This window comes from Leucopleurus acutus (assembly GCF_964270905.1).
Source record: "Leucopleurus acutus genome assembly, chromosome: 2".
Taxonomy (NCBI): domain Eukaryota; kingdom Metazoa; phylum Chordata; class Mammalia; order Artiodactyla; family Delphinidae; genus Leucopleurus; species Leucopleurus acutus.
This window is the reverse complement of record NC_139143.1, coordinates 86,322,386-86,341,372: the sequence shown is the minus strand read 5'-3', so window position 1 is coordinate 86,341,372 and position 18,987 is coordinate 86,322,386. Positions and strand designations below refer to the sequence as shown.

At 40.3% G+C, this 18,987-nt stretch overlaps 1 protein-coding gene across 2 annotated transcripts in view; it reads right to left on the bottom strand.

Moving 5' to 3' along the window:
• Positions 1-3,190: 3,190 nt before the first annotated feature.
• RNF115 (ring finger protein 115) overlaps positions 3,191-18,987 on the bottom strand; it is a 60,549-nt gene continuing 44,752 nt past the window's right edge. Inside the window, exons 5-9 of one of the 2 annotated variants that reach the window (XM_082834487.1) lie at positions 10,990-11,040; positions 9,740-9,812; positions 8,710-8,803; positions 6,061-6,176; positions 3,191-4,860 (exon numbers count right to left, since the gene is read on the bottom strand). In XM_082834487.1, the coding sequence (XP_082690613.1) occupies positions 4,729-4,860; positions 6,061-6,176; positions 8,710-8,803; positions 9,740-9,812; positions 10,990-11,040 (466 nt within the window). In that variant the 3' untranslated portion in view covers positions 3,191-4,728. The remainder of the gene's footprint in view (positions 4,861-6,060; positions 6,177-8,709; positions 8,804-9,739; positions 9,813-10,989; positions 11,041-18,987) is intronic. The other variant, XM_082834486.1, reaches the window with a different exon arrangement.

Genomic DNA, 18,987 nt, shown 5'->3' with positions numbered 1-18,987 from the left:
TGTAGTTATTTTAAGAGGTCTATGTAAGCATTATCTTCATTCTGAATAAATAATATATCTTACAAATATGTATATACTGTACTTCAACTGGATATAGATTCTGGTGTGACTAATAAAGACAAACTGATTTAAAAGCATTACTAAAATCATAGCAGCTTTTTGCTATGTGTTTTTTCCATCAAAGATACTAAAAACACAACTATAATCTTGTTGGGAGCGAGTCTAATAATTTGGGGACCTTAAAAATGGTATATCTTATTAGAAAAGGTAAAGAACGACAAGCCTACATCTCATGATTTACAGATTTAAGTGTTTCAGGTGAAAGAGGAAAGGCAACATATAGACTCCACTTCTGTGGACACCATCTAAGTATAATCTGGCAAAACACGAAGTTTATATGTATAAAATTAGAGAGTTGAGTGCCTGTAATTCCACTTATCTGGCAGGTATGAGAGATCAAAACCTCTTAATGTCCATTAGCTAAGACATTTTGATCCTGTCTCGATCCTGGAAAAGATCTCCAGTTGTACTCATTGTATTCTACACATTCCATTTTAAACCCATGGCGCAGACCTGGGGTTCCCAGCCTGAGTGCTGAGATGCTGACATTACTGCAAGCTATAATTTCCCACTGTAGGATAAACACCTGTGATATGTTTACCCCACCAAATCTTTCCCCCCCGAACTCCCTACATCAGAACTTATGTTAGATTCATTTTGGAAACTCTCAGTAGGAGTACTCTCTCCTGCTAGTCCCCCCGCAAACTCCCAAATCTCCACTGGTTTATTCTTGTAAACAGCACCTTTATCTTCCCACCTCTCTACCACAGAGACAAAAGAGGGATATTCCCTAACATCCAAATATTTATTCACCAGCCCTGTTCCTTCTCCTCCTAAAAATCTGTTTTCCTTCACAGATGTCAGTGGCCTGCCTAGATAAGCTCTAAGAACCAACTCTGAGGTACCCTTCACCTCCCAAAACCCCAGGGGTTGTTTTGTTGTTGTTTAAAACAGACAAACTATGATCCCCTCCTGATTAGTTTTTGTTAAGTCTGATATATCTGTATTCCTTGAGGAAATAGGACTTGGACACCAGGAAGAACGAAACTGAAGCATGCAGAAGTTCATGTGAGAAGTCAAGTTGTCATCAATAACTTATCAAGAAAATTTTTTGAAAGCAATAGATAACTGTGTCTTAGTTCAATTAATTATAATACAGAAACAAGAGATGACCAACACCCTTTCCTCAAAGCCATTTATCCTCAACCTTCAGAAATGACCAGACTTTTAGCTCCAGTGAATCCATTTGCCACACCACATAACGGGGTGCCTGCCCAAGCTAACAGTGCCCTATAACAGAGAACTACAGAAACACATGGGCCTGAGGCACATGCAATGAGAGAATCAGACTAAAGCTCCAGTCCTCTGCTGTACCCCTGCTCACTTTATCTACTTCGGTGCCCACCATATCCCTTCTTCCTCTAGAGTGAAATGTGCATATATGCATATGTCTATGAATATACATATACACACACACACACACACACATACACGCATATATACAAATGTGCAACACAAAGACATAAACAAGGAATTTTTCTCCTAGTAACTATTTAATCCAACTGAGACTTGTTGCGGGGGGAAGAAACAAATTCTTGCCCCCAAATCCTCCTTCCACTTGAGAACTAACTATTGGACCAGAAGAGTACTGCTCAAGGAAAACATTTAACAAGCACTTGGTCAACTGTTATGCAGCAAATGTTGACAACTAAGGAAGCTATCTGGATACTTCAGGTTTCCCAACTCTTCAGAGAACTGGCAATAGGAAATTGGCAGGAAAATTAATTTTTAATACAAGGATTATTCCTTCTCTCTGTTGGAGATATCGGTTAAATGTTCACCACTCTGCCCTGCCCACCCAACTGCCCAGTTCTGTCCAGCCAGAATAACCCATCTGGAAACTACCCAAGAAGCAATAATCACTTGGAGGCCAGCAAGGAATTGCCCTACATAACCTCTCAACTTTCAGGTCTACCAACCTCTAGCAAGTCCCTCCTAATTTTGTGCTAACATAGTTTTACTTCCTCTTTTATTTCAAATTACAATGAACGAAAGGAAGAATAAGAAAAAAAGACATTCATGAATAGGAAAACAATCTGTTTATCTATGCATGGAACTCAAAGTTAGTACAAATCTAAAGGCCTCAAGTCAAAGGGCCCAAGATATGAAATGGCAACTTTTTTCTATTCTCTTTGATAATGAGGGAAAGCTGAATCATCTCTCCCTTGACTCCTAGTAAGGCTCCAGTTTCCTGAGTCTGTAAGCCTTCCAGCTGTAAACGAATGAACACCTGAGAAGTCTGGGTTATGTAGTCCTCTGCCTTGGGAACTATATCAAACTGTGTTTGGCTCCATAATCATGTGAGCCAATTCCTTATAATAAATCTCTACACCTACACCTACACACACACACACACACACACACACACACACACACACCTACACACACACACACACACACACACACACACACACACACACACACACACACACACACACACACACACACACACACACACACACCTTACTGGTTCTGTTTCTCTGGAGAACCCTGACTAATACACTACCTAAATTAACCTGGAAGTCTGAGATGTCTCCTATTCTAGGAAGAAACACTACAGATTCATTAAGTAGGAGGGGTCTCAGAAACAGCAAACAGATTTATGCACTCTATCTAAAAGCACAAAAAAAGTGAAGAAAATTTCAGATAACTTAAGACTGATGCGATTTGCTCTTCTGTATATTGAAAAGTTAAATCCCTGTCCAGCACTTTGTTTGCATCCTTTTGTAAAGCTACTCAGATTCTTTCTAGTTCTCTAGTGTTAAGTAAAAATACACCTGCCTGTTCTGGCATCTCCAGACACTAACAAGCAGACAAAAACTTCCAGGCTGGCATCATTTTTCTGAGACAGCTGATATTGTTCCACTTGAAAACTACAATGTGCTCCAACTTCAGCCTAGCCATTCTCCATCTAAGTAATGGCCATTAAATATTCACAATATACCTCCCATGTCCGCTCAGCCTCATCACCCCTCACCATTCAAAACCAGTGTGTATTTCTGGGCTACATTTCAATAGCCATAGTAAATAGTTCACATTCTCCAAAGAAACAATCTCTACATAGGATAACATAAATATGAGAAAACATCTTTTATTCTCTCTGGGCCCAACCTGAATCATAACTTATGGTCACAATTTTTAGAGGTAGGCTATTAAATTAAACTCTCCCACTTTCTCTCTTCCCTCTCCTACTCCTCTGTCCTCTACTAAATTACAAAGATATCTCTAACCCCATCCCTCACCCCCAAAACCAGTGTACAACAAGTCAACAAAAACTGAGGAAAGACTCCTAGCCAAGAGAGACTCACCAAAGAGCAGCCTTCTTGTTCTGATCATTCCAAACTATGAAGGGCTGATATGACCATACCACTGTTGCCCCTCTGTCACCCTTTTCGGTGCACCAACAGTGGTTACATGTCCCCATCATTTATTTTTGAGACTCTGAAGTTCCAACAACATTCTTAATCTTCTTCATTTATTCAACTTTAAACACTTAAATGCGCCAAAGAGCATGTGCATGTGCATGGGACACTGTTAGGCTGAAAAAAGAAGGCCTACGTCTCCTAGGCCAAGTTGTTTGGGCATGATCACAATAATCAGTATGACTCCAAGTACAGACAGAACCAAGCAAACAGAAAGGTTTCAGAGATGATAAATGGGCTTAAAAAATTAAAATGGGACAACATAAAATCTCAATTCCTGAAGACCAGTGAATTACAAAAAACAATGACTTAGCTGTAGAAGCAGTAATGAAGTAATTCTATTTCTGTGAGGGAAATTATTTTAAGGTCCCCAGGATAAACAATGAGTTGAGGATCATTAAAAAACCTCGGAACCAAAGATTTCAAACATCTGTCCTTCTGTGCCTGTATGCTGCCCAACTCATTCCCAAAAAGGAACCAGAATCAGATTCCTCCCAACATAAGACTCCTAAGACATGTCAGGTTGGTTTCTGCAGAAGCTGCATCTTGTGAAGTAGTCTTTAAAAATAAAAATGAGAAAACCAAAGAATACAATGATAAGCCACTTTCTCCTTCCCACTGTAATTTTTCTTTGATTTGCTCTCTGAAAATTTAAGTAACACAAGAATCATTAGTGTCTCAGATTCTTGAATTAATCTGATCTCACTTCATGGCTAATGTGGCCAAAAGTAGATGCTTTTGTACAACTAAAACAGAAGGACTTTATATCAGCAGGACTTTAGGGCTCTGGTTCCACTGTATTTAGTGTAAAGTACACTTATGATAGGGTGGAGGCTGGAGAAACAGGTGGAAACATCCATCATGAGGTAACATGACAGATAGCAGGACCCTAGCTAGACTTTAAGGAACTGTTTCTATTCTGGCAGGGGAAACCCACATAATTAAGTTTCGCACTTACAAAATTATCGCTCTGAATTCAAGAATGAGAGGCATTTGGTTGTAGATACAATTCCATCTGTAGATACTAACTTTAAATTTAGAGAAGAAAAACACTCAATGAATTAATGTTATGGGTTGGGGTTTCTTAGGTGATTCCTAAATTCACCTACGACTTTTTTGTTTTGATACAATTAACAGTTGTGATAAGAGGTCTACCATAGCCCTGGCTCAGAGGCGGTCTTTAGTTTCAGAAAGTCCATCGGTCATGTAGCTGGCTGTCACTGCTAAATCTGTTGCTTGCAGAGGACCCAGAGGTCTGGGTTTGCTGAGTAGAGTCCTCACCATTTAAGCTCTTCCTACATACAGGACATGCGTCGTGCTGAAACAGAAAGATATCAGTCTACATGAACAGCCTGACCCGAAAGCTGGAAGAACTAAACACTTAAGAAACCCTGAGAGTTAGCAGGTAGAAAAACCAAAAGGGCATGAATTCTCACATAGTGCACGCTGGGCTCCATGTGTAACACCAGGACATCGCCTAAACAGAATTTCAACAGAACTGACAGAGAATTCTAGGCAGCAACTTAACAAGAGCTAACACATATCACCAAGCAGAACTAACTAGAAACAATGACCTGAGATGGTCTAGAGCAGAGGTCAGCAAACTTTTCCTGTAAAGGAAAAGGTAGTAAATATTTTAGTCATTGCAGGCCACACCACCTATGTTGCAACTACTCAACTCTGCTGATGTAGCACAAAAGTAGCCATAGACAATTTGTAAACAAATGGGCGTGGCTGTGTTCCAATAAAACTGCATTTACAAAAATAGGTGGCAGGACACAGGGACCTGCAGGCTGTAGTCTGCTAACCCCTGGTCAGGAAGTTCCAAACAGATTAATAATCTAAAACACAGGAATGGTGCTACTAGGAGTTAGCCAGGGACTAAAATCTGATCTGCCTGGCTCTCTATTAATTGTTTGGTTTTTTTGTTTGTTTTTTAAAAAATTTTTATTGGAGTATAGTTGCTTTACAATGTTATGTTAGTTTCTACCGTACAGCAAAGTGAATCAGCTACACGTATACATATATCTCCTTTTTTGGATTTCCTTCACGTTTAGGTCACCGCAGAGCACCGAGGAGAGTTCCCTGTGCTATACAGTAGGTTCTCATTAGTTATCTATTTTATACATAGTATCAATAGTGTATACATGTCAATCCCAATCTACCAATTCATCCCACCCCTCCCTTTCCCCCTTGGTATCCTTACGTTTGTTCTCTGCGTCTGTGCCTCTATTTTTGCTTTGTAAATAAGATCGTCTATACCAATTTTTTCAGATTCCACATATATGCGTTAATACACGATATTTGTTTTTCTCTTTCTGACTTACTTCACTCTGTGTGACAGACTCTATGCCGTCTGTACAAATGACCCAATTTCGTTCCTTTTTATTGCTGAGTAATATTCCATTGTATATATGTACCAATTAACTGTTAACTACATCCTTACTGTGAACCATCCCCCCAAGAAGATATGACTGGCACAGTTGCCCCATCACAGATGAGAGCTGTCTGTACTTACCAGTTCTAACCACGGCACAATACAACTGCTGTGAAAGAAGTGGTTGCAGGGTAACTGCCGGACTTCCTCTTCAACTGTGTAATCCTCTTTGCATACTGGACACTCTAAACCCTTATCTGTTGGAGGAGGAAACGCCTTTTAAAATAAACAAGCAAAAAGAAGGAAGAAAAAAACTAGCCCAATGTCTTTAACAGCCAAAGGAATACACAAAGTAAAGACAAAGTGCACCCAAGGTGAAGGCAGATAGGAAGCATGAATTTTATTTCAAACTGGGGATAGAGGTGGTAGTAGACAGGGTTATGAGAAGGAGGACTGATTAATGGGCCTGTTCCAATAAGGCCCAGACAGGAACTATATAAGGCCTACTTTTCAATGTAAAGAGTTGGAAGAACTGGGGCTTAGATTATCTTTTAAGTGAAACAGGAAAAACATCTTCCCAAGTGTGTGAAAGCCTTCTGGCAGTTTCTACTTAGGAAACACTGGCAATCTGTCCACCACAACCAAAGAACTCATCTCGGCAATCTTGGCTGTTCCCATTCAGTGTCTCAAGCCACTTTTACCCTACCACTTTCTAAATTACACATCCTATTTCATCATGGTTACCCTAAAGCCTCTTTTACAAGCTGTTCATTAAAAGCTGTACCAGGAGATAGTGCTACAGAACTGCAAGGCCCAAGGGTAGCTCAGGCTCTAAGTCCAGAGACAGGAAGCCCTCTTCTCAGAGAAAATGGCTACAAACTGAACAGGGGATACCAGGCAGTAAATTCCAAGTTTCCCAAGTTTGGCTAGTAATACCAGCTAGTCTATCTCTTCAGTAGCTGGGCTATGTATGTTACATGCTCCACAGTACTCAAGGCATTTGGAGTAAAATACCACTTAACAGATTCACTCCTTCCTCTCCATTCCCATCACCTGAGCCCTAATTTTAGCTTCTACTTCTCATGCCTACTCTACTGTAACAGCCTCCCATGTAGCATCCCTGAATCCAGACCTTCCAGATATATCCTATATTTTGCTACCAGCTAATTTTCCCTAATATCAGCTTCAGAGCAATTCCCAGGTCATCTTCACTTGGATTCTCAGCTGGTACCTTGAAATCAACAAATTCAAAATTAAAAACATCACATCACCTCCTTACCCAAACCAGGGCCGGTTCACAATTCCCCCATCCCTGATGTCAGCACCACCTCTGTGGTTATAGAGTTGCAAAATCTTAGAATCATCTTTCACCCTTTCCCCTCCTTTATCCCATTATGCAATCAGTGATAAAAGGCTTTCTTCGATCTGAGTCTACCCCTTCCTTTCTGTTAGCATTGCCACCGTCACCTGAACCCCATCAGGATGCTGCAACAGCCCCTTAAATCTCTGTTTCTGCTTCCTCCCTCTTTCAATCTTTTTTTTTTTAATGATTGCTTTTTAAATTTATTTATTTATCTACTTTTGGCTGTGTTGGGTCTTCGTTGCTGCACGTGGGCTTTCTCTAGTTGCATTGAGTGGGGGCTACTCTTTGCTGCAATTCGTGGGCTTGTCACTGCGGTGTCTTCTACTGTTGCAGAGCACGGGCTCTAGGCACAGGCTTCAGTAGTTGCAGCACGCGGGCTCAGTAGTTGTGGCTCACAGGCTCTAGAGTGCAGGCTAAGTAGTTGTGGCTCACGGGTTCTAGAGTGCAGGCTCAGTAGTTGTGGCACACGGGCTTAGTTGTTCCGCGGCATGTGGGATCTTCCCAGACCAGGGCTTGAACCTGTGGTCCCCTGCACTGGCAGGTGGATTCTTAACCGCTGCGCCACCAGGGAAGTCCCTTCCCATCTATTTTAGACACTACCCTCCAAACTAATCTTCCCTAAAGACCACTTAAATTCCCTCATTCCTCCATTTGTGGACCTACAAAACTTACCCACTACCTAAACTATCCAGCCCTAACTACTCTGCCAGTTTCAGGGTCCTCTACAACAAGGCCCCACCCTTCCTATCCAGTCATACCTCTCACTACTCCCCAAATCAGATTCTATTTCAGGTCTAATGAGGTTACACTCCTTATACCTGATCCAGACACCATGTCCATGCTGACATTCTTCACTGGTTCATACTTTTCCATATATAGAATAATCTCTCTAATATGGCCCATCCTGTCTTTAAAATCTTCTGACTCTAAACTGGAATTTATGGGGAAAGAAACTCCCAGTCCAAAATAATGTCCCTTATCACTAAGTTCTTTTAGTGCTTATAAATAAAATAATGTCTATGTCTAATGTACCTGAGTACAGGGTAGATGTGAAACAAATGCCTAGCCTCCCATTTTTTCTCTTCCTTTTCTCCCAAAGTCAGTATCATCTGCTCAACCACTTTTTATACTATTGTCTAATCATTTGGTAAGTTTTGCTTCCCCTGGTAACTTCTTCAAGAAATCAAGTCTTCTATACCTTTGTACCTCTTTATTTCCTGCCTGGCATCTAGAAAACCAACATGGTAATTGCTCAGGAATTACCTGCTGACTAACCCTAATGAAGGGGTAGGTACCTTCCATACCTGGCACCCAGGTATAAATTTTAGGAGTGCTACAGCTTCACTTGAAGATCTTTAGTACAGGAAATGGCTCAGATTCTGAACAGAGATAACAAGATGACAAAATACGTATGAAAATGAACCTACCAACTTGTTCCTGAGTTACTGTCACTGTTGGAAGAGATGTGATCTTTTCCTTATCAGCTGGGGGAGGCCCTGTGTTTTCCAGTTGTCCTAAAAGCTACAAAAAAAGAAAAAAGAAAAAGAAGAAGTGGTAGACATATAACTATCCCTAGGGAGGGAGCTGTTCCAGCTGAGAACAGTGCAGATATTAAAAATGTTAGTTGCTCTTACTTCTGCAAGGCTATGAGAGGCTTGGGTTTTCCCTTTCCTGCTGCCAGAACACTCAAGATTGCTTTACAATTTCAGAGTGACATTAGTATAAGCCCACAGACAGATCCATCATTGCAGGGCCCACCTCTGGGCATAAAGCAACTTCGGAGACAGCAAAAGGGCTGTGATGTCACGAATAAAACTACAGCGTAACAAAACGTAATACTTAACCAGTTCAAAAACTTCATTTTGCTGAAAGGAAGAAAAGGGTCTGAGTATGGAAAATAGCACAAAGTAAGCCAAGAAATAGGTAATTTACTGCCTACAAGAAGACTTAGATATAAACAACATGCTTTCTATTCTCAGCAATCCACAAGGGAAATGAAAAACCAATTAAATTAAAATAAACATAAACAAGTGGAAGCAATTATACATAGCAATGGGAATACCTTTTTCTCTGCTTCCTTCCCCTACTTTGTTCCATCTAGCAGAAATCCCTGCTTCAACATATGAGGAGACCCTTCTTTTTTGTGAAGTACTTGTTAATAGGATCCTCATAGGACTGAACAAGAGGCCAAAAATATAAAATATTGTTTGTTACAGAAGTCTTTTCTTCCTTTGGAGTTGAAGCTATCTTCTAGAAAGTCCCTAGGACCAAGAAAGTACATGGATGCTGAGCTAAACCCATAAACCATCTATCCCTTTAGTAAAATGGAAACCCACAAGCTCAAACTATTAGGGAAAGCAGAGTGACTGCCGTTTCAGAAAGTAGCAGAAGGAAAGCAGGAAGCCTGTGGAACCATGAGACACACTGAACAGACACCCTCAAAAGGCAGCTCCTCACCTGAGTTACAATGGCATCAAGCCCTGTCTGACCCCAGGCATAGTCCCCAGGGTTGGAGTGCAGCATCCCGCTCCTATACATGAGATGAGACACAGAGCATTAGATGGAGTGACCAGGCTCCGCCTTACACCACAGAAAGATTGGCAGAGGAATCCTGTTCTCTCTCAGAGCTGGAAAGTCACCAGTTCTCTAGAATCAAGTGGCAAAGAATTTCTCAATAATTTCAAGGTCAAACAGATTATCCAGAGGCAGTCTCTCATTCTCTAGGAATTTTTGCTTAACTGTATACAACATAAAATGTGAAGCTACCTAAAATACCACATGACAAACCAGAGCAAAAAGAGTGACTCACTGCCTGTTGGTTAAGAAAAGTTTGTCTTCTCTGTGCCCATTTAACTTAAACATAGATGGAGCTGCTTTTTAAGGAGAGTTTTCCCTTCGTGATCAGCGAAAATCAACAGCAGACTTCCCTCATTCTAAGACTCGGCCTTTGGTCCTGGACAATGAGGAGCTTTCACGTAGAGAAGCAGCCACAGCAGTGTCTCTGAATCACAACTTAGAGGAATCACAAAAGGGACTTGGCAGCACCTCTTTCTGGAGCTGTTGGTGTACTAGCCTGGATGACAGATATCCAGACTCTGGCTGGAACACGTTTAAAGAAACTAGAGGCTGGAAAATAGGGTAACTGTGTGGAAGGACTGAGGTCCCTTTGAGCAAAGAAGCCTTCTGGGGCAGAGTCAGAAATGGCAAATAACTGTCCAGACAAGAGGAAATTCCATCTTTAACCCGTACCGTACGTGTCACTCTGATACTCTTATTTCTTCTGAAAAACCTTCTTACTTAAAAAAAAAAGGAAGTTAAGCAGTATCTTTTCAATTTCAGAAATTCTTAAGGAATAAAATCTTCCCATATGATCTACAGGAGAAACACACAAATCAGATACCAAGCCTGGTAGGGACCATCTCATTCCCCACCTCAACACAACCCTCACACCTGAATATGAATGGAATCAGACACACCCAGTACCCAGACATCCTGTGGGACCAGGATAGCCCTCATGAGCCTGAATTATACTGAATAAGTTCTGATTAAGTTTGGGCTCAGCAGACAATGGCAGTCTTTAACAGCCTGCCAATTACACCTATATACTCACCTATGCAGCTCTTTCTTTCTCACTATGGCACAGATACTACCATACCTAAAATGATGCTACTGCAGGAGAGTAAGACAGAAGGCAATTAATTACTTACCAAGAAAATGGGGATCCAGGAATGAATCCTGCAATGATTTGTTGTAGTACTCTGTTGAAGGGAAAAAATTAGGTAAGAGAACAGACTAATGAAAGTACTCTATAGATATCCATGGCTGACTAATCACCAACTCCTTCCCCAAAACACAATGGCTTTTCACTGACTATTATACAATAGAGAGCACCAGAAATCAGTCCACTACATGGTAGAGTGCTACTCTGCTATTATGGCTGTCTTCCTGAGCTCTGCTACTTTATGTATTAATAGATTTTTATGATTCAAGCTGGAAAGGAATCTGATTGTATGGTTAGTTTTCAAACTATGATTCTTGGATACTTGGCAGCAAAATGAGAGGCTGAAAGGGATGCTAAGCCAGGGAGATTCTGGACCCACCTCCCTACAACAAGGGTAGTTCCATTTTTATGTGTTATGCATATTGTGCAAGATACTATTTAAAGGGCCCTTTTGTAAAAGTTCAACAATAGCTAACTATACTATGTGTTTGTTTTAAAATATGTTCACAAGTTATTTTATACTCCTCCTCTGGGTGTAGGTTGGACTTAATGACTTACTTTTTTTTTTTCCTGAGGTATAACTGACATATAACATTATATGATTTTTTTTCAGGTGTACAACACAATGATTTGATGTTTGTATATAATGCAAAGGATCACCACAATAAGACTAATTAGCATTCATTACCACACATAGTTATAAAATTTTACTTTCTTGTGATGAGAACTTTTAAGATCTACTCTCTTAGCAACTTTCAAATATGCAATACGGTATTAAAATGATAATACTGTAATGAACTATAGTATCTCATTGTGGGTTTGATTTGCATTTCCCTGATGATAGAGTCACCGTGCTATACATTATATCCCCATTATTTATTTTATAACTGAAAATTTGTCCCTTTTGACCCCTTTCACCCATTTCACCCACCCCCCAACCCCTGCCTCTGGCAATTCACCAATCTATTCTCTATATCTGTGAACTCGGTTACTGAATTCTTTTTTTTAGATTCCACATATAAGATCATACAGTATTTGTCTTTCTCTTTGTCTCATCTATTTCACTTAGCATAATGCCCTCAAGGTCCATCCACGTTGTTGCAAATGGCAAGATTTCATTCTTTTTCACGGCTGAATAACATTCCACTGTATATATGTACCACAATTTCTTCACCCATTCATCCATCAGTGGACCCTTAGGTTGTTTCCATGTCTTGGCTATGGTAAACAATGCTGCAATGAACAGGGGGATACATATATCTTTTCAAATTTGTGTTTTTGTTTTCTTCAGATGAATACCCAGAAGTGGAATTGCTGGATCACAAGGTAATTCTATTTTTAATTTTTTGAGGAACCTCCACATTGTTTTCCATAGTGCCTACACCAATTTACATTCCTACCAACAGTGAACAAGGGTTTCATTTCCTTTTCTCCACATCCTTATCAACACTTGTTATTTCTTGCTTTTTGATAATAGCCATTCTAACAGGTATGAGGTGATATCTCATTGTGGTTTTGATTTATATTTCTCTGGTGATTAGTGATGTTGAGCATTTATTCATGTGCCTGTTGGCCAACTGTAATGTCTTCTTTGGAAAAATGTCTATTCAAGTCCTCTGCACATTTTTAAATTGGGTTGTTTGTTTTTGTTGCTGTTGAGTTGCATGAGTTCTTTGTATATTTTGGATATTAACCGCTTGTTGGATACAGCATTTGCAAATATCTCCTCCCATTCAGTAGGTTTCCTTTTCATTTTGATTTCCTTTGCCATGCAGAAACTTTTTATGGTTTGATGTAGTCCCACTTGTTCATTTTTACTTTTGTTGCCTCCGCTTTTGGAGTCATCCAAAAAAATCATGACCAAGACTGATGTCTTAGAGTTTACTGCCTGTTTTCTTATAGGGATTTTATGGTTTCAGGTCTTATGTTCAAGTCTTTAATCCATTTTGAGTTAATTTTTGTGTATAGTGTAAGACAGTGGTCCAGTTTCATTCTTTTGCCTGTGGCTGTCCAGTTTTTCCAACACCGTTTATTAAGGAGACTGTCCTTTCTCCACTGTATAATCTTGGCTCCTTTGTCATAAATTAATTGACCATATATGCAAAGGTTTATTTCTGGACCCTCTATTCTAGTCCATTGATTTAGGTGTCTGTTTTTATGCCAGTACCATACTGTGACTTACTTCTTAACAACAGAATATGGTGGGATAACTGTGACTTCCAAGGCTAATTCATAAAAGGTACTGTCGCTTCCTCCTTGCAGCCTCTCTTGGATTACTTTCTCTGGGACAGTGCCATATCAAGCAGTCCTGTGCAAAGGCCCACATGGTAAAGAACTGAGGCCTCCTGACAAGAGCCAGAACAAACCTGCCAGACGTTGAGTAACTCACAGTTGATTCTTCAGATAACTACAGCAATGGCCAATGTCTTGACTGTAAGCTCATGAGACCCTGGGCCAGAGCCACCCAGCTAAGCTGCTCCCAAATTCCTGGCCCACTGAACCTATGAGATAATAAATATCTGTTGTTTAACCCTCTAAGTTCTGGGGTAATTTGTTATACAGCAATAGATAACTAATACAGATTTTGATACCTAGAAGTGAGTACTGCTGTAACAAAAACCTAAAATGTGGGAGTAGCTTTGGAACACAGCAGAGGGCAGAGTTGGAAGGACTTTGAGGACAGAGTGAGTAAAAGTTTGAAGAGCCTTTAAGAAATTGTAGAAGCATGATGGCTTTTGAGGAAGTTATAGGTGAGTACTTAAGGGAAAGTGAGAAAAATCTTTTTGGAAATGGGAGGGAAAGGGATCCTTGTTATGTAGTGACAAAAGCTGTTGCCTGACATAACATGGAAAGTAGAAGTTGTGGCTCATGAATGGGGTGATAATGTAGCTAACAAGATTTCCAGAGTGTTGAAGGTTCCTTTTGACTTCTTCTTGCTGCATTAAAATGCAAGAGAAGAGGAATAAATTAAAGGAAGAATAGTTAAAAAGGAGTTAAGACTAGATAATTCTGAAAATTCCTGGCCTCTCCAGATGGCAAATGATACTAAAATTAAGAAACGGCTTTAAAAAAAAAGAAAGAAATGGTTTCTGAGCAAAGATCAAATCATGGGCATTGCCAAGAAAATGGTTAAAGAGGAAGCCAAGAGTGTGGCTATAAAAATTCTTTGTTAAGACCTCAGAAAGAGGGGCTTCCCTGGTGGCGCAGTGGTTGAGAATCCGCCTGCCAATGCAGGGAACACGGGTTCGATCCCTGGTCCGGGAAGATCCACATGCCGCGGAGCAACTAAGCCCGTGCACCACAACCACTGAGCCTGTGCTCTAGAGACCGCAAGCCACAACTACTGAGCCCGCACGCCACGACTACTGAAGCCCGTGTGCCTAGAGCCTGTGCTCCGCAACAAGAGAAGCCACTGCACTGAGAAGCCTGCGCACGGCAACGAAGAGTAGCCCCCACTTGCCGCAACTAGAGAAAGCCCGTGCGCAGCAACGAAGACCCAATGCAGCCAAAAATAAATAAATTTAAAAAAAAAAGAAAAGACCTCAGAAAGTTCACATAGTGCCTAGAGAGCTATTCAATTAAACAACTGAGCTTCTAAGAAGCTTAAATGTGTTGTATTAGTTTCCTAGGGCTGCCGTAACAAATTCCCACAAACTGGGTAGCTTAAAACAACAGGAATTTATTCTCTCACAGTTTTGGAAGTCAGAAATCTGAAACTGAGATGCTGTTAGGGTTAGTTTCTTCTGGAGTCTCTAAGAGAGAATCTATTCCATGCCTCTCTCCCAGCTTCTGGTGGTTTCCAGCAATCCTTGCTGTTTCTTAGCTTGGCGACACATTATTCCAATCTCTGCCTCGGTCGTCAAACGACTTTCTTCTCTGTGTCTTCTGTATCCAAATTTCTCTCTTCTTATAAAAACACCATTGGATTAGGGGCCACTCTAACCCAATATGATCTCATCTTATTTTGATTACATGTATAAAAGATTTTATTTCCAAATAAGGTCACATTCACAGGTACTGGAAGTTAGGACTTGAACATTTCTTTGGGGGTGGGGGGGATATAATTCTATCCCACTACAAGTATTGTCCTTCAGCAATCCCAGCAGAGGCCCAAGGTAAAAAAGAGATTATATAAAAAAGATTTGTGGACGTAAGTTTTGTTAATGGCATGAATCTCAATAATAGTAAAAAGAAACACTGCCAGCTTAAACTGAAAGGTACAGAGGCAGTACAAAATGAAAAGCGACCCTCTGGGCCCTCAAAATTCTACTGGCAAGAAGCAGGCTAAGAAAACTATGAAGTTGCAAATCTGGACTACTTTTTATGGAAAAGAATGACTAATAGGGTGGAATCAAGAGCCAGGAAGGAGGAAACAAGAGCTACAGAGAAGCATTCCTGGGTAGAAGTAGAACTAAGTCCTAATCAAGGAACGTCCAACACTTATCCAGACAAACATTAAAATAGCTACGCATCAGTGACTTCTTTGTGCCTTTCATCTTCTCCCTTTTTAAACAGAAATCTCTATACCTCTTTATTATACGCCTGTCCCATCACTATATGTTGGGTATATATGAGGGGTAGAAAACTTGCCTCTTTGGTTTATAGATCTCCACATCAAAAGGAATTATGTCTGAGGAACTACACGCAAAGAGCCTCATCCATACTTGGACTTAAGTAAATGACAACCACCTGGATTTCAAGTTGATGCTGTACAGGGACAAGACTTTTGGTGGGTCTTGGGAGGAGGTGAATGTATTTTGCACATGGGAGAAATATAAGTAATTTCTGGCCAAAGGTTAAACTGTGGTAGTTTTCACATATGTCCACAAATTCTTTAATACTCCTCCCCTTTAAGAGGCAGAGCTTAATTCTCCTCCCCTTGAATGTGGACTGGACTTAGTGACTCACTTCTTACAGATAAAGTGTGGCTGAAAGGACAGTGTTTGGCTTCCAAGATCAGGATATAAAAAGGCTTTATGGTTTTTCCCTTCTTCCTTTCTCTCTCTTGGATCACTTACTCTAGGGGAAGCCAGCTGCCAAGTCATGAAGACACCAAAGAAGTCCTATGGAGAAGTCCACACAGTGAGGAACTGAGGCGTCCTGCCAACAGCAATGTTAGTTGACCCATCTTGGAAGTGGATCTTCCGGCCCCAGTTCAGGGTTCAGATGACTGCAGCCACAGCAGACATTTTGATTATAACCTCATGAAAACCGTTACCAAAAACACCTAGCTAAGCTGCTCCAAAATTCCTGACCCTCAGAAACTGTGAGATGATAAATGTCTGTTGTTATAAGCTGCTAAATTCTGGGATAACCTGTTTACACAGCAATAAGTAACTAATATACCCTCCCTGCTTGCTAGTACAGATATACCTCAGAGATATCACAGGTTTGGTTCCAGACCACTGCAATAAACAAATTTTTTGGTTTCCCAGTGCATATAAAAGTTATGTTTACACTATACTGTAGTCTACTAAGTGTGCAATAGCATTATGTCTAAAACATTGTACATAACCTTAATTTAAAAATACTTTATTGCTAAAAATGCTAACCATCATCTGAACCTTCAGCAAGTTGTAGTAGTAACATCAAAGATCACTGATCACAGCTCACCATAACAAATACAATAATGAAAAAGTTTAAAATATTACAAGAATTATGAAAATGTGACACAGAGACATGAAGTGAGCAAATGCAGTTGGAAAAATGGCACCGACAGACTTTCTAGACGCAGGGTTGTCACAAACCTTCAATTTGTAAAAAACGCACTATCTGCTAGGTGCGATAAAGTGAAGTGCAATAAAATGGGGTATGCTGTACATCAGCCCTCTGTATCCACGGGTTCTGCATCTACGAACGTAACCAACCAAAGACTGAAAATATTGGGGGGGAAAAAAACTCCAGAAAGTTCCAAAAAGCAGAACTTAAATTTGCCGTGCACCACCAACTATTTATATAGCATTTACATTGTATTTATAACTATTTACATAGCATTGTATTAAGTGTTACAAGTATTCTAAAGATGATTTAAAGTATACAGGAGGATGTACATAGGTTGTTTGCAAACACTACACCATTTTATATCAGGGGTAAGAATCCTCAGATTTTGGTATCCGCGGGGGTGGGGGTGGGGGGTCCTGAAACCAATGCTCCCGATGGATACTGAGGGATGACTAATTAGAACAGTTTATCACATGCTTGAACTAACCAATAAGTAAATGGTAATAATCAAGTTTGAGAGAGAGCCTAGTTCCTTGAAGCTCTAAAGCTGACCCTATACAAATACTTGGAATTGCCAGGGACATCTCAATGGATCAGCTGCTGATTTCCCCTTTATCGGCTGCTTACCCTCTGGAAATGAGATGTTGGTTCCACCTCAGCAGTGACAGAGAGAGACCGCTCAGGGTGACCCCAGTAAGTGTATGAGCTGTTGTTAGGAGATTATCTTCACTTGATACATACAGTATCTACGCTGAATTTTTTTTTAAACAAAAACTTTTTCTTGTTAAAGTACTAGGTAGCTAAAAGGGGTAGGGGAAGAGGTGTATGTATCTAATTTTAGCAACCCACAGAAGAGAAAAATCAATCCACAGGGTCTGGAGGGGTATGCTAAGACCAGATAAGAGTATTCACGTAGTCTCCAAAGCTATAATCTCTCTAGGTTTTCCTCCTAGCTCCCTTCTCAGACTCCTCTACTTATTCCTCCTATCTTCCAAACTTCTAATCAATGAGGGCCCAGAGCTCAATTCTCTGAGCTCTTCTATTTTCTATCTTGACTCTTTTGGCAATTTCATCCAGGTTTATAATTTTAAGTATCATAAACAGGCAACAACTTCCAGATTTTATCTCTAGCCAAGACCTCTGCCTACTCAACATCACCACTTGAATGTGTAGTAAGCACCTCAACCCTGTTATGTCCAAAACTGAACTCTTAGATCTTCTCCCCCAAACCTGTTCCCCCTAGTATCCCACATTTCAGCTGATGGTGGCTCCACTTTTCGAGTTGTTCAGACCAAAAACCTTTTTGTCATCCTTAACTCTTCTTTCTGTTATACCTCATATCCAATCTGCCAGCAAATCCTATCATGCTCATTATCAAACTTTATCTAGAATCCAACCATTTTTTTGCACTAACCCTCATCCAAGCCGCTAGTATCTCTAACTTAGATTAATGCAACAGCCTCTTAAATAGTTTCTCTGCTTCTGTCTTTGCCCCTGTGCCTCTTGTACACACACATAGCCCTGGCCATTCTATTATCAACATAGCAGTTAGAATGATCATTTTAAGACATAAGTTAGACCATGTCATTCTTCCACCCTAAACTTCCTACTGGATTTCCACTGCACTCAGAATAAAAGCCTGTATAACAGGCTACCAGTCTCTACATGATCTCATACTCAGCCTCCCAGCCCCAGCCCCAACAACTGCTCTGTGACCTCATCTCCTACTATTCCCCTCTCTTACTCTGCTCCACACTAGACTCTCCTGTTGGCACATTCTTGGCTCATTCCCTTACTTCCTTTATGTCTATTCAAAAACCTTCTCAACAAGGCCTTTGCTGACTATACTTTTTGAAACATCACTTCTCCCACACTCCCTAACTCCCTTCCCTGCCTTTTCTTCCCCAAAGCATTTACTACTGCTTAACGTTCTATCGATTTAATTTATTTTGCTTGTCTGTCATCCCCCATTACTACGTAAATTCCACAAGGGCAATCATTTTTTTACTGTTTTGTTCACTACTGTATGCCCAACATCCTGAATAGCACCTGGCATAGTAATACACAAATGTTTACTGAATGACTTAAGAGACCCCAAGATGGGGTCCAATCAGATGGACATTGAAAGACATATATAATCTATTAAGATAAAAAAAGGAGATTATAAAATAGGTATAGTATGATTCCATTTCAATTATATAGATGTAGATATCTCATATATATATGGGAAAAGGTCTACATAATTATGTATCAAGGTATAGTA